This window comes from Hypanus sabinus, chromosome 8 (assembly GCF_030144855.1).
Source record: "Hypanus sabinus isolate sHypSab1 chromosome 8, sHypSab1.hap1, whole genome shotgun sequence".
In the NCBI taxonomy this organism is placed as follows: domain Eukaryota; kingdom Metazoa; phylum Chordata; class Chondrichthyes; order Myliobatiformes; family Dasyatidae; genus Hypanus; species Hypanus sabinus.
Genome location: NC_082713.1, coordinates 128,175,777 through 128,191,964, shown reverse-complemented (window position 1 = coordinate 128,191,964; position 16,188 = coordinate 128,175,777). Strand labels below are relative to the sequence as shown.

Sequence of the window (16,188 nt, the reverse complement as noted above, 5' to 3'; positions counted from 1 at the left end):
GTGGAATGAACACAGTGAGGTGACTATAAACCATGAGGAAGAATGGGATCAGTGGAAGAGGGAATGAGCACTGGAAAATGTCAGTGACAATGCTTGGGATAGGTGACAAGGGTGAAAAATGGGAGGCCATCCATGATGGATTGTCCAATGTGCATTTGGATTGGAACTGATCACTTTAAGTAGATGGGTGGGGAAACGGGGCATGTTCTGGATTCTGACAGAGATTGAGAGTGGGATGGTGGTGTGGCATTAAACATTAGGGGGTCACACTAATATGTCTGCAACCTTGTTAGCTCAGGCATGGGCCTCTGGGAGGGTGGGTGTTTGGGGTTAGAGGACACCCAGTGGGGTTAAGGGTGAGAGATAAGTGAGCCATCAGTTTACTTACAATTGCCCACTTGGGTGCCACACTAAGATGATTATATTGTCCAGGTTGTGCTCAACAATGGTCATTCTTGTGAAGTGTAAATAATATCCCCTGAAGTGTTCCAAGAAACATGTTACTCAGGGAATGAATCAGCTAGTGCTTCTCTGAGAGGATGCAGGTGATGAGAGGATTTGAGGCAGATCACATTTTTATCACCTTTTAAAAATATGAAAGAAATTCAAGAATGGATGAACATTTTTTCGTTCTTTTTTTTGCATTACTGAATAAGATCTGCTTGACCAAAGGGATTATGAAAATTTATGTCACAGCATCTGGATGTGAATTTCATAGAGTATGATTGCCCATCCGTTATCCAATGTGATGGAGAGAATTAAAATTGGATTTAGAATGCAATCCCTTCACCAGTCTGTCAACACTGGTTCTGAGCTTTGGAATTCACCCAAGGTAGGTCAGTCATAAGGAAGTACCTCATACTATGAAGAGCATACCTTCATCGTTTTTGTTTTCTACTTCACAAAATAAATCAGAAAGGGCTCTACATAAGCAATCAGGTTGGACACAATGACACAGCTAGTAGTGCTGCTGCCTGACAGTTGCAAGGATTTGGTTTCAATTCTGATCTTAAGGTCTGTCTATGTGGATTATGCACATCCTCTCTGTGACTGTAGATTTTCCCCAAGCACATGCATGTTGAAAGGTTAATTGGCCACTGGGAGTTGACTCTGGTGTGTAGGTGAGTGCTAGAATCAGAGAGGTAGATGGGAAGATGGGGAGAATAAGGACAGGATTTCTATTCTTCTTGTGGAGGATACTGGATCTCTAAACTTCAATATTCCAGAGAGTTGTGGAGGCTAGACCATTAGAAATTGAAGTAGATACGTTTTTGAAGGACTGAGTGAATTGTGGATGGTGAGGAACTGGCACAAGGCTTGGGGCAGGTCAGCTATGATCATATTGAATTGCCAGTCTTGAGGCCCAAGTGACCAATTCCTGCTTCTATGTTGCCGTGTAACTTGTGAGTTATTGCATAATCAATGTAAATTAGTGACATCCACCATGGCCTCAGTGACCTATTTCTGTGCTATATGTATGACTTATAGTTCAGTTTTCCTTAAGCTAATAATGAGAGCTGGTCACTCTCTAAGTTGCATTATTCCCTCTTCCAGATGTAAGATGGTAGCGCGATATTAATACACAGCAGCCTCTCCGGACTTCGGATTGGGGATTGACAAACATTATGTGGATTTTCTGGTGTAGCTTGTTTTGTCATGTGTTTTTGTGATATCATTCTGGAGGAACGTTGTCTCATTTTTTAACTGCATTGCATTTGTGGTTTCTAAATGACAATAAACTGAATCTGAAGTGGTTGCTCTAAGTAGATTTCAGTGATCACCCTGTCAAACTTCCAGCAAGATAACTTAGAGACATTTTTATCACTTACTATACTAACGTAATTTTTGTCATCTTCTCCACCCAACTCTGTCTTCAACCAAGTTGTCTACAAATGTCAATTTGAATTTGAGAGGGCACAGCTGTCCAGATGCCTACAGCTTGGCATGGCAATTTCTCTGCTGAAGACTGCAAGAAATTGCAGACTTGTGAACATAGCCTAGTCCATAAAACAAACCAGCCTCACATGGACTATGTCTACACTTTCCACTGCCTTGGGAAAGCAACCAACATAATCAAAATCCCCTCCAACACCAGTGATTCTCTCTTCTCCCCCCTCCCCCTCAGACATATGATGAAGTATACACTTCATCAGGCACAAGGACAGTTATATCCCACTGTAATAATAATCGCGAACTGTGAGGTCTTGATCTCGCATATTAACTTGTCATAACCCTTACATTCTATTTGTCGACAATCACTGCACTTTAATCTCTGTACTGTAACACTATATTCGGCATTGTGTTTATTCTCCCTTTGTACTTATGTATGCAATGATTTGATTGGATGGCATGCAAACAAAGGATTTTCAATGGATCTCATTAAATGTGGTAATAAAAAAACTACTACGAATTACACCCAGACATTGTGCTGAACATCACATTTGTGAGAGAGAACTGCAAGGCTCACCGGAGCGGATGTCGAAGGTAAAAGGTCGGGAGGTCACCAGACCATCTGAGGAGGTGTTCACCTGGATGACAGTGGTGCACATGTACAGGGAGCCCAGTCCTGAGATTCAATTCACAGAAGTTAACCAAGCAAGGTGTAAAATACATTGCAGAACAATTTCCATGAAAACCTCTGACCTTCTCTGAAAATTCATCAAGTAGATTGTGGCAGTGCATTGTAACGAACCACAAATCCAACACCTCATCAGCAAAGTCACAAACTGCTGGAGGAACTCAGCATCCGAGGTGGCCTCTGTGATGGGAAATAGACGAGTGACGTTGTGGGTCGAGATCCTCCAATTCTCAGTGTGTGGCACTGAGGCAAGTGACCCGTCACTGGGACTGGGAATCCCTGCTTTAGCCTGCTTCACTTGCTTCACTAGTCCCATCTTCGAGGCCAGGCTACAAACATCCTCCAAACCGGAGTCCCTCACTACCTGCATGGATGTTGCATGACAAGCTGAGGTCCTCCAGCATTTTGTTTCTCACTCTAGATCCTAACATCTGCAGCTTCTTGTGCCTGCCAAAGGAACTCTGTGTCTAAATGCTGCCAGACCTGTATTTTCTCTATTTATTTCTGACTTTATCATTCATAGATTTTGTTGATATCCATTCCATTGGTGGTCTATTGTGTTCCCTCCCACATCGCAAACTCTTTAAACATACCCTACTCCATCCTCCCACTACAACATAAGATATAGTAGCAGAATTAGACCATTCAGCCCGTTGAGTCTGCTCTGTTATTCCATCATGGCGATTTTATTATCTCTCTTAACCAGGTTCTCCAGCCTTCTCCCCATAACCTTTGATGACCTTACTTGTCATGAACCTATCAACTTCTGCAGTACACACCAACCTAACCCTTCATCTACCTCACTCTATCTCTATACCACCATACCACACTCATTTCCTTTGTTGCTAAATACCCCAGCACACCACACCATCACAACAAAACCCCAAATTCCACTTCAGCTTTTTACATTATGGCAGCAGTCTGGAAAGTATACCTGACTTGGCAGATTCATCAGCTGAACACTCCATTTGCAAGTATCCCAGGCTCAATTCCTGTAGCAGATTTATGGAAGGAAGGATGAGACAGAATCTGGAACACCTTACCTGTTAAAACTAAAGTGGTCGTGTCTGCAGGCTGGGAGCTTTGAAACTGCTGGACCCCACCGGTCTGGTTTGTGCAATTGGCGATGATTCGATAGTTGAGGATCACCATTCCTGGAAGTGGATTGACCATCCACATCAATGTGATGTTGGGTCCAATGATATTGGTGGTTACAGTCTGCACCATGTTCCTAATGTCTGGACAAGAAGGCCGAAAGAGAGATAAACAGGTGAGTAGATGGTTTCTCTCGTATGAGACCTTACTGAACTTCAGAAAGATTTTCTAGGACTCCCAAATGTCAGCTTTTGCTTGGTGGCAACACCCTTCATTGGACCAGATAGTTACAGGTTCTAATCTGACTGCACACAGACCCAGCCTAATAAGAAGCAAGTTACAACACCCAGCAATGTGGAAAATTGCTGTTCACTGTAAGTAGGATCAATCCAATCAGGCTAATTACTGCTCCAAATCCATCATACTCCAGACCTGTGGCTTTTAGCTGGTGGAAAGGCTCTGGATATCAGGTTGTCCTAACATCTGACCTACTCTTGCAATCATGCTATCTCTGCGACCATTAGTATTGAGTTTCCAGTCAATGGTGACCCCAAGATGTTGATAGTGGGACACTTGGCAATGGCAAATGTCACTGCATGTCCAAAGTAGCTAGCTAGGTGTAACCCAGGTTAATTAAACCCAAAGATGGAATGTTAGAAAGCTCCACCTGTTGAGGGATGAAAACGAGGTTTACCAAATTAAAAAAGAGAACTTGGAAAAAAAACTATGTGAGAACGAGGTGTGGCTGATGCAGCGCAGGAAAGTGAGAGAAACTCAGAAAACTATGAGAAACTAAAGATATAATAATGTTAAAAGTGTAATTAGTAGTGAGCATCTCTACCATACTTAACTGAAAACGTCAGGGTGAAACCCTGGAGGAGGGATGATAGCGATAAAAGATCTATTGAAGCTACAGCTGTAACAAGACAACATCAGCAGAGATGAGTGTCCAACCTCTCTGCTGTGTAATCAGGAAGTAGTTCTGTTAGATCACACCAAGGGATTTGGTGAGTTAAAACTTTTACTGTTCCAAGTGTATAAATTTGTGTGTGAAATATGTTCAGTAGTGTTGTAACTGAGAAATGTTTGGAAACAACAATGTGACATTGAGTTATTTCGAAATAGAAAATAGAGTGTACATAAAAACTTACAGATTGTAATCCTGTTGTATCACGTTATTTTGTATAAGAGTGTGAATCAGCTTTCTGTGGATGATCAACTATTTCATCCAATGAAACAAGAAATAAAACGTAGAGCATAGAATAGTACAGCACAGTACAGGCCCTTCAGCCCACAATGTTGTGCTGACCCTTAAACCCTGCCTCCCATATAATCCCCCACCTTAAATTCCTCCATATACCTGTCTAGTAGTCTCTTAAACTTCACTAGTGTATCTGCCTCCACCACTGACTCAGGCAGTGCATTCCACGCACCAACCATTCTCTGAGTGAAAAACCTTCCTCTAATATCCCCCTTGAACTTCCCAGCTCTTACCTTAAAGCCATGTCCTCTTGCACTGAGTGGTGGTGCCCTGAGGAAGAGGCACCAGCTGTCCACTCTATCTATTCCTCTCAATACCTTGTAAACCTCTAACATGTCTCCTCTCATGGTGAGCCACCCAAGATCAAAGAACCAGCATGGGAATGAAATGTTTAACAACACAGAGGATGTAATACGGTTGGATGTGAAAGTTTATTTTCATTCAAAGGATCTGAATCTGATTTTCTGCAAGAACTGATTACTTTTGCAAAGACTTTGTTAAGTTATTGAATGAGACTTACTTTTGTGATGTTGCAGAATTAGCATGAAAGGAGTTAAGCAGTATAGATATACAAATTTCAGTTTGTAGATATACTGACTTGAACTGAAACTGACGTTAACCACAATACTTAAGAATGGGAATTCAATTACTTTTCTAACTAATAGGGATAAATAAAAAAGAAATGTTAGTCTGTAAACCTTTAAACAGGGAATAACACTAAATCTAATTAGTTAGAGAAATTGGAGTAATAAAGGTTATTCTAATGAATATCACTGATTCTAATTAAACAGGAGATTCTTTTTTGTTGATATCTGAGATTTGGAACCTAAACAGAATGTTGGAATTTTGAATTGTTCTTACTCATGTAAATATTCTGTACATTTTGTTTTCTTATAAACAAAACTTACCCCCAGAAGTGAGTGTTTTCTATTCACTGCCTCCTTCCGGTATCTAGAGCTTCTGATGGCCTACTAGCACCTACTGTAGTACTATGTAATTTGATTTTATTTTCTCATAAAGAGTGTGGTGACCAGTTATATGAAATAAGACAAACAATATACATGTGTAACATAGATCTTATCTTGGTGGTTAGTGGATCTGAAGATGGTAGAATTCAGTATGATACTTCACTAAGTATTGTTACATACCACGTGGGTATCTTGTGACTGTCACATGACTATGATGTAATTGAGCCTCTGCTGGGCATGATGTAATGGTCTTGTGATGGTGGAGTGATGTAATTTTCCCGCCAGTGAGAGGTCACTGTGATGGCCTGTTTCAACAGGTATAAAAGGAGAAAGCCTTGCTGTGATGCAGGTCAGTTCGTGGGTTAATTTGTCAGTGACTCCGTTATGCTGCGTGTTCATCTCATGACGCAGTTTTGTTTTAAAGTGGAGTTTTACTTTCTATTGTAAGTTGTGCCGGCAGATTTTAAAACCATTGCCAGTTTTGATTACTGCCCTTGCAGTCCAGTTGGAGAGTGTAGAATTTATTGAAGTACGGAAAACCCGGGGGATCGAGAAAAGTTGGTGCTGTCAGCAGAGAAACAGGTTCGACCTTATTTGATCCTCATTTGGAAGGAATTAGTAACCTGCATCTGAGATAGTCCTTGCCAAAAGAGCAGAAAGGACTGGAGCAGGGTTTTGCCAAGGAAAGGTCAGTGCCTTTAAGCTGTTTTACTTCCTTCATCGTAAATCCTTTGGGCAAGGCATATTTCGGCTGAGATCAGCAATAACGTCACATCGTTGAGGAATTCGTTACTTCAGGAAAGTCTCCTAATTGACTGTGTAAATCATTTGGACTTTTGCATTTATCACTTTTAAGGACTGTGTTCGCATTTATCGATTTAAGAACCATGTTTGCATTTATTGCTTTAGGAACTGTTCGAGTTGCCGTATAGTAGTTAACTTCCGGTTCAGTTAGTCGTTTGTTTACTTTTTTTTATTGAGCAGTGTTTAATAAATGTTATATTTGTTTATAAAAACCTGTCTCAATTCTATATTCATTGTTGCTGTATCGTAACAATTGGGGTCTCGTACGATCTGAATCTATTTTTGAGTTTAAATGCTTGTTTAATTATTGATTAGTGTTTTGGTAAGAGAAATACTTGATTCTTTTGTTTGATTGGTTTGTGAGTGGTATTTGGCAACAATGAATATTGACGATCTCCTGGCATCGCCATACCCGGAGTTATTAGCAAAGGCAAAAAAGAGTGATGTATCTGAGATTGCTAGCAGGTTGGAACTTACAGGTATTTTGAAGGTTACAACAAAGCCTGTAATTCAGAGGAAAATCATGGAACACTATATAGATTTGGGTGTTTTTGATTAAGTGGTTTTAGATATGTTCCCTGTGAGTAAAGCAGTGATCCAGTTACACCTGGAACAGGTAGCATTAGAAAAGCTTAGAATAGAAGCTGAGTTAAAACAGAAGCAATTGGAAGCTAACTTAGAATTAAGTCGGTTAGAAGCTGAAAGTAAAAAGAGGGAATTTAAACTTGTGATGGCAGAATTAAGGTCCGAGAATTAGTCCTCTGGTCCAAGAAAAACGTTTGTTATTAGTCAGGAAATTAAATTGGTTCCTCCATTTAATGAAACAGAAGTAGAGAAATATTTTCAACATTTTGAAACTGTTGCTCTGATTTCAGAGTGGCCAAAAGAGAAATGGTCAGTGCTGTTACAAAGTGTAATTAAAGGCAAGGCACAAGTTTATACAGCTTTAACTGCTGAGCAAGCACTTAATTAAGATATTGTGAAGCGGCATGTATTAAATGCGTATGAGCTGGTTCCGGAAGCATATAGAGAAAGATTCAGAAATTTGAAGAAATCCGTGGAAAAAACTTATGTGGAATTTGCCTATGATAAAACTGTGTGTTTTGAGAGATGGGTTTCCTCTAAAAATGTAAATGGGGACTATAATAAATTGAAAGTGCTGATTTTAATGGAGGAATTTAAAAGGAGCATCCCTGTTGAAGTAAGGACATACTTAAATGAGAGGGACTCTGCTACATTGCAGGAGTCTGCTAAATTAGCTGATGTGTATGCTTTAATCCCACAAGAATAGATTTCCTCAGGGCAGAACTTTTAAAAGGGAAAATAACAGAGAATCAAGGTAAACCAGAAATTAAATCCGAAGTTAGTGAGAAAGGGAAAGAGGAAGGAAAGACAGTTTGGTCCCATTTGTAATTATTGTAAGAAACCTGGTCATGTAATAGCCAACTGTCTCTGATTGAAAAAGGAGAAGGAAGCAGTTCCAGATGCTTGTGTGCAACATTACTGAAACACCAGTAAATCTACAGGGTTCGATGAACACAAATGAAGCTTTGTTAGAGTCTGACCAAGTTAAGAAGGGATATGATCATTTTATAACTGAAGGATTTGTATCCTTGAAAGAGGGATCCACTCTGGTGCCAATAAAAATCCTTAGGGTTACTGGAGGTTCTCAATCACTGATATTAGACATTGTGTTAAAGTTTAATGATGAGTTTGATACTGGTGAGGTAAACTATATACAAGGTGTTGGGAGTGCCCTTAAGCCTAAAGTAAATTGCATAGAGTAAATTTAAGGTCAGGGTTAGTTACAGGAATTGTTAAAGTAGGACTACAACCTAGCTTACCTGTGAACGTTATTTCTTTATTGTTAGGCAATGACTTGGCAGGTGGACAAGTTTTTCCTGAAGTGCACTTGACAATAAAATCAGAGGTACCACAGATGGATTCTAACAGATTCCTCCTGTGTTGTAACTCGAGCTATGACTAAAAAGCTTGATGTGCAGAATGAAATTGTTACCCATGACTGTTCGATTTGAATTTTGAGGATGTCAGAAACTTTCTTACCTTCATTGTTTGAATAAGATTCTTGGAGTAAGTCTCCTTATGAAGATTTGTCTCTGTCTCAGAAAGAGATGATAGCAGAGCAGAGTAGAGACCCTGATATTATCAAATTAAAAGAACAAGCTCTTCTGGATAGTGAAATTGAAAAGGTGCTAGTAGGATATTATTTTGAGAAAGGAGTATTGATGAGGAAGTGGAGATCGCCTACAATTCCTGCAAGTGATGATTGGAAGGTTGTTCATCAGGTAGTTGTTCCTAAAGTTTATCGAAATGAGGTTTTAAATTTAGCTCATAGTGTGCCCTTGGGTGGACATCAAGGGGTAAGGAAAACTGTGGACAAGATTTTTAAACATTTTTACTGGCCTGGTTTGAGAAAAGATATGGCGATGTTTTGCAGAATGTGTCATACATGCCAAATTGTGGGTAAACCTGATCAAGCTACTTCAGTGGCCCCACTACAACCTATTCCAGCATTCGGTGAACCATTTTCCAAAATTATTATAGATTGTGTAGGCCCATTACCAAAAACAAAAACTGGCCATCAATACTTGCTGACCATCATGTGCACTGCATCTAGGTTTCCAGAGGCAGTACCACTTAGGAATATAATGGGCTAAAACTGTAACAAAGGCACTTATAAAATTCTTTACTTATTTTGGGTTGCCTAAGGAAATACAGTCTGATCAATGTAGTAATTTTATGTCTGGATTGTTTCAACAGATAATTTATAAACTAGGAGCTAAGCAGATTACCTTGTTTGCATACCGTCCAGAATCGCAAGGAGCTTTGGAGAGGTTTCATTCTACCCTCAAGACTATGATTAGGGCGTATTGTGTGGAAAATGAAAATGATTGGGATTAGGGTATACACTTACTTCTATTTGCAGTAAGGGAGTCGGTACAGGATTCATTAGGTTTTAGCCCATTTGAACTTGTATTTGGGCATAGAGTTAGAGGTACTTTGGCTTTATTAAAAGAACAATGGATTAAATAAAGAGGTACACACTAATTTGTTGGATTATGTTTTAAAATTTAAAGACAGATTACATAAAGCTTGTAGTTTAGCCAGGGAAAATTTTAAATCGGCTCAGGAGAAAATAAAAACCTGGTATAATAAGGAAGCTAGGATGTGGACATTTAAGCCTGGAGATAAGGTGTTGGTTCTTTTCCCAGTGCAAACAAATCCTTTACAAGTTAACTTTCATGGTCCTTATGAAATTATGTCTAAAATTAATGAGGTGGATTATGTGATAAAAACTCCAGATTGTAGAAAGGCAACACAACTTTGTCATATAAATATGATAAAATCATATTATGAGTAACAGTCTGCTACTATGACTGTTGTGGTCAATAATAATGAGTCTGATCTTACTAGGAACATAATGGATGATTCATCTGAAACTCATTCTAAACCCAACATTGTTTCTGTCAGATTAACAAACTCAACCATTCTGGAAAATATTGATGAGAAATTAGCTCATTTACAGTCAGAGCAGAAGCAGCAGATGAAGTAATTAATTTTTAAATATAGAGATTTATTTCTAGACATTCCTAGAAAAACCACAGTAGCTTCACATGATGTAGATGTTGGAGATGCCAAACCCATAAAACAATGTCCATACAGGATGAACATGGAAAAATGTGAACTTGCTGAGAAAGAAATTAAATATATGTTAGAGAATAATATTATTAGACCTTCTAATTTGAATTGGAGTTCACCTTGTGTTATGGTGCCTAAGTCAGACGGTAGTATTTTGTTTTGTACGGACTACAAGAAGGTGTATGCTGTAACGAAAACAGATGCCTATCCAATTCCTAGAGTAGATGATTGTGCAAATAAAGTTGGAAAAGCAAAGTTCCTTACAAAGATTGATTTATTGAAAGGGTATTGGTGTGTTCCATTGACGGATAGAGGTAGAGAGATTTCTGCATTTTTAACTCCATCTGGATTATATGAATATAACATTCTTCCATCTGGGATGAAGAATGCCCCAAGTACTTTCCAGTGGAAGATTAACTCTGTGATTCAAGGGTTGAAAGATACAGATGCTTATATTGACGATTTAGTTACAGGAAATGATACTTGGGAAGCACATATTACTGTGGTGGAGAAACTATTTGAAAGGCTTTCAAAAGCTAACTTAAATATTAACTTAGCTAAAAGTGAATTTGGGCATGCCACTGGGACTTACCTTAGTTATGTTGTAGGTTCGGGCTTGGTTAAAGAAAATGGTTAAGGAAATAAATCAAACTCCAATTTAGCAACAAAAGTTTGATGTTATAATAGTACAATATGTTGATAACTCATATTAAAGCCAAGGAAAATGTGATGGCTGATTGTCTATCTAGATGTTGAATGTACAATGTAATTTTTTTTATGGAGTGACATTTTAACCTTTGTAACACTCCTACTGCATAGTAATTTGTAGGTGCTGTATGATAGTACTATGTGTACTGTCTATGTTGTAAATTTTGTACATCTGTTTTTTTGGTAAATAGTTAATTGTTAAAATTTTGCTCTTGACAGATCAAAAAATTTTTTTGGAGGGAGGTGTTATATACCACGTGGGTATCTTGTGACTGTTACATGACCATGATGTAATTGAGTCTCTGCTGGGCATGATGTAGTGATGACAGTGATGCAGGTGGATGTTCCCTGGTGTCATGGATTATTGATTACCTGACTGGCAGACCACAGTACATGTGCTTGCAACACTGTGTGTCAGACAGAGTGGTCAGCAGCACTGGGGCTCCAGAGGGGACTGTCCTGTCTCCCTTTCTCTTCACCATCTATACCTCAGACTTCAACTGCAACACAGAGTCTTGCCATCTTCAGAAGTTTTCTGATGACTGGGCCATAGTTGGATGCATCAGCAAGGGAGATGAAGTGGAGTACAGGGCTATGGTGGGAAACTTTGTCACATGGTGTGAGCAGAATCATCTGCAGCGTAATATGAAAAAGACTAAGGGATTGATGGTGGACCTGAGGAGGGCTAAGGCACCGGTGACCCTTGTTTCCATCCAAGGGATCAGCGTGGACATAGTGGAGGATTACAAATACCTGGGGATACGAATTGACAATAAACTGGACTGGTCAAAGAATACTGAGGCTGTCTACAAGAAGGGTCAGAGCCGTCTCTACTTCCTGATGAGACTGAGGTCCTTTAACATCTGCTGGATGATGCTGAGGATGTTCTATGAGTCTGTGGTGGCCAGTGCTATCACGTTTGCTGTTGTGTGCTGGGGCAGCAGGCTGAGGGTAGCAGACACCAACAGAATCAACAAACTCCTGTAAGGCCAGTGATGTTGTGGGGGTGGAACTGGACTCTCTGACGGTGGTGTCTGAAACAGGAGTACATTCAGCCAGAGACTCATTCCACCGAGATGCAGCACTGAGCGTCATAGGAAGTCGTTCCTGCCTGTGGCCATTAAACTTTATAACTCCTCCCTCAGAGTGTCAGACACCCTGAGCCAATAGGCTGGTCCTGGACTTATTTCCACTTGGCATGATTAACTTATTTTTATTTAATTATTTATGGTTTTATATTGCTACATTTCTACTCTATTCTTGGTTGGTATGATGGTAACGAAACCCAATTTCCCTCGGGATCAATAAAGTATGTCTGTCTGTCATGGTTTTATGATGGTGGAGTGATGTAATTTTCGCGCCAGTGAGAGGTCACTGTGATGGCCTGTTTCAACAGGTATAAAAGGAGAAAGCCTTGCTGTGATGCAGGTCAGTTCGTGGGTTAATTTGTCAGTGACTCCGTTATGCTGCGTGTTCATCTCATGACGCAGTTTTGTTTTAAAGTGGAGTTTTATTTTCTAAAGTAAGTTGTGCCGGCAGATTTTAAAACCATTGCCAGTTTTAATTCCTACCCTTGCAGTCCAGTTGGAGAGTGAAGAATTTATTGAAGTATGGAAGACTCGAGGGATTGAGAAAAGTTGGTGTTGTCGGCGGAGAAACAGGTTCGACCTTATTTGATCCTCATTTGGAAGGAATTACTAACCTGCATCTGAGATAGTCCTTGCCAAAAGAGCAGAAAGGACTGGAGCAGGGTTTTGCCAAGGAAAGGGCAGTGCCTTTAAGCCGTTTTATTTCCTTCATCGTAAATCCTTTGGGCAAGGCATATTTTGGCTGGGATCAGCAATAACGTCACATCGTTGAGGAATTCGTTGCTTCAGGAAAGTCTCCTAATTGACTGTGTAAATCATTTGGACTTTTGCATTTATCACTTTTAAGGACTGTGTTCGCATTTATCACTTTTAAGAACCGCATTCGCATTTATTGCTTTAAGAACTGTTCGAGTTGCTGTATAGCAGTTAACTTCTGGTTAAGTTAGTCGTTTGTTTACTTTCGGTTTTTTATTGAGCAGTGTTTAATAAATGTTTTATTTGTTTAAAAAAACCTATCTCAATTTTATATTCATTGTTGCCGTATCATAACAGTATTATAAACAGGCGATTATGTTAAAAACATAAGTAAGCATTATAAAGTTAAACTACAATTTAGACTCTAATCTAATGTCATCCCCCTTCCCCAACACTTTGATTCTAATTCACATATTAAAAATCATTACATCTGAGGCAGAAGAACCTGCAGTACCAGCATTGCTTATAAAACTTAATGAACAATTAACCCTGAATTCTGAAAACACCAACACAATTGCATCATAACCATCGGAATTATTCTTATGGGTATGGACACTCATGTTTTTTTATTGGTCGTCCTTAAACAAATAATTAAGATGTAAATGATAATAAAACATACCAGAACAAACATTACATCTCACAATTTCAAGTAACCTCAGCTAATTTGCTTTGATTTGATCCTATTAAAGAAATCCCACCCACTGGTTTGATGAATCTTATGAGTTTCTTCATGAATATGACCAGTCAAAGCAGCTATACCTTCAGACTAATCAGGTACTTAAGTACAACACTTTTCCCCTATAATTTAGACTCTAATCCAACAGTGGAGATCACCATACCTTTGTCTGTTGTAGTGCAAATGTTACTTGTGTATTATCATCCCATACCTAAGTGTTTCCCTGGTCTTGCTGCATGCAGGCAAAGTCTGGCTGTTTGCTGAGAAATTGTGAATAGAACGAAAGATTGTGTGGATATTCCCACTTCTGACCTTGTGACAGATGGAAGATCATCGAAGAAGCAGCTGGAGCAGGTTGCAAGGAGGTCCTCCGCAAGTGTTGGAAAGTGGGACGTCAAGCAGCTCTGGACAGTGCCCTTCACAACCACGTTCAGCTGTTTCTGAAATGACCTTCCGACTCTCAGACAGTTAGAAGTGGGGGTCATGGTACAATACTCAACTCTATTCACAGCTCCTCAGCAAGTAACCAAATTATGCCTCCATGCAGCAAAATGTATGATGGCATCATGAAGGGGCTGAATGGCCTAGTCCTATTTCTTTATTAGAATAAGTATTGATCATGATTAATGTATCACTACACCCTATTAATTAACCAGGGAACAGCAAGAGTAGGTAACTTGATTGGAATAAACAAGGAGGCGGGCTTTCATTGCATGTGATAAATTGAACGTTTCTTTTGCTTCTAACAATGAAGGTATATAAAAGATTCACTGGAGTGAATTAGGTGGCTGGAGAAAGAACCCTGAGTCTCCCCTTTTGTTGTAGGGACTGATCACCTTAAGACATAGGAGCAGAATTAGGCCATTCAGCCCATCAAGCCTACTCCTCCATTCTATCATGACCAAGTGATTTTCACAAACCCATTTTCCTCCCTTCTCCCTGTAACCCTTAATTCCTTTACCAATCTCGAACCCATACTTTAAATATACCTAATTATTTGGCTTCCACCGCCCCCAGTAGCAACAAATTTCACAGGTTCGTCACCCTCTGGCTGAAGAAAATTCTCTTCATCTCAAATGTAAAGGGGAAGCCCATTTACTCTGAATCTTAGATTCATGATTCCTGTTAATGAAGAAATCTATTCTATGTCAGACTTACCATAACATCCGGTCTCCAATTCACTCCAGCCTGGCACGCAGATACACACCGGATATCCTGACCTATCTGAGCCACACGTCGCAGTTACATCACAATCCACTCTCCGACAGGGATACCACTCTGCAAAGGTCAGAAATGACACTGTGATATCAGTAAAGGGATGGATGGGATGTTCATTCCATTTTGGATAAAAAAAGAGGCTTCCCTCCCCGTTACAGACATACTGACCAATACATGGTAAATATACTTTAAATATACTTTTAATATACTTGGCTTCCGGGTAAATGTTTCAGTCACCCCTCAACCTTCATTCTTCCATTGACCAATGAAATTGAAGGTGCAGAGGAGCGTAATAAGAATCTAAATAGAGATTGGACAATCATGCAAAATGAGCAAAGTCAAAGCAGTCTGCAAGGATTCCATCACAGCAGCTCCACATTTTAGAACCACTGTTACAAATGGCTCGAGTCTCATGGAACAACTGCATGATTCTCTCCCCCTACGTTAGACACAATTCCCCAGTATCAATGCTGAGCTCTGCTGTGTGTCCTATTGGTTAAGTAGAACATCTACACCAGACTGGCTCTGATTTTACAAGGGAAGGAGTCTATAATCCAGTGAGAGATTTGAGAATGCACATTTCATTAGATACACAATACATTTGCATTTGCATCCAGTTGGAGATGCACTTATAGAAAGCCAACCTTTCATCAACCCGAAGGCAGCTTGCTTCTGGGACTGAGGACCTGGCTTGAGTGAGTGACTACTGTCACTATATTTCTTCAACATAAAAGCAGAAAAGATTACACTGCTACCCCTGAAATGTTAGTCTGAGAGCACTGATGCTGTGACATCTGCCCCATTGATCCTATTCCAGAGCAACAAACCATCTACTCAACAAACACACAAACTGTTTTGGAAGCAATGTTTATACTGAGCGTGCTAACTAATAGTTAAACATAATTGTAATTTTAAAGCAACGTTGCTTATTGTTCCCTTGTGAATGAAGGATAAACAGAACACAAAAATAATGATCATCTCAGTTCTGGATAATTGACATTTAGGGGCAGCACGGTAGCATAGTGGTTAGCACAACGCATTAAAGTACAGGCGACCCAGGTTCAATTCCTGCCGCTGCCTGAAAGGAGCATGTACGTTCTTCCCGTGACCGTGTGGGTGTCCTCCAGGTGCTCTGGCTCCCTCCCACAGTTCAAAGATGTACTGGTTGGTAAATCAGTTGGTCATTGTAAATTGTCCCATGATTAGATTGGGGAATTGGTGGGTGGCATGGCTCTGAGGGCCAGAAGGGCGTCCTCTGTGCCGTATCTCAATGAATCGATGAAGATTCATCTCCCCAGTACACTCCCATATTAATATGCACCATTCTGGGAATATGGTTCTTTCCCTCATCCAACATTTGGGAAACAGGTTTCCTT

At 39.8% G+C, this 16,188-nt stretch overlaps 1 protein-coding gene across 1 annotated transcript in view; it reads right to left on the bottom strand.

The window, feature by feature from the left end:
• The window catches only part of LOC132397669 (uncharacterized), a 258,258-nt gene that overhangs the window by 77,860 nt on the left and 164,210 nt on the right, over positions 1 to 16,188 (bottom strand). The window contains exons 61-63 of the mRNA XM_059976438.1: positions 14,753 to 14,872; positions 3,622 to 3,816; positions 2,468 to 2,566 (exon numbers count right to left, since the gene is read on the bottom strand). Coding sequence (XP_059832421.1) covers positions 2,468 to 2,566; positions 3,622 to 3,816; positions 14,753 to 14,872 — 414 coding nt within the window. The remainder of the gene's footprint in view (positions 1 to 2,467; positions 2,567 to 3,621; positions 3,817 to 14,752; positions 14,873 to 16,188) is intronic.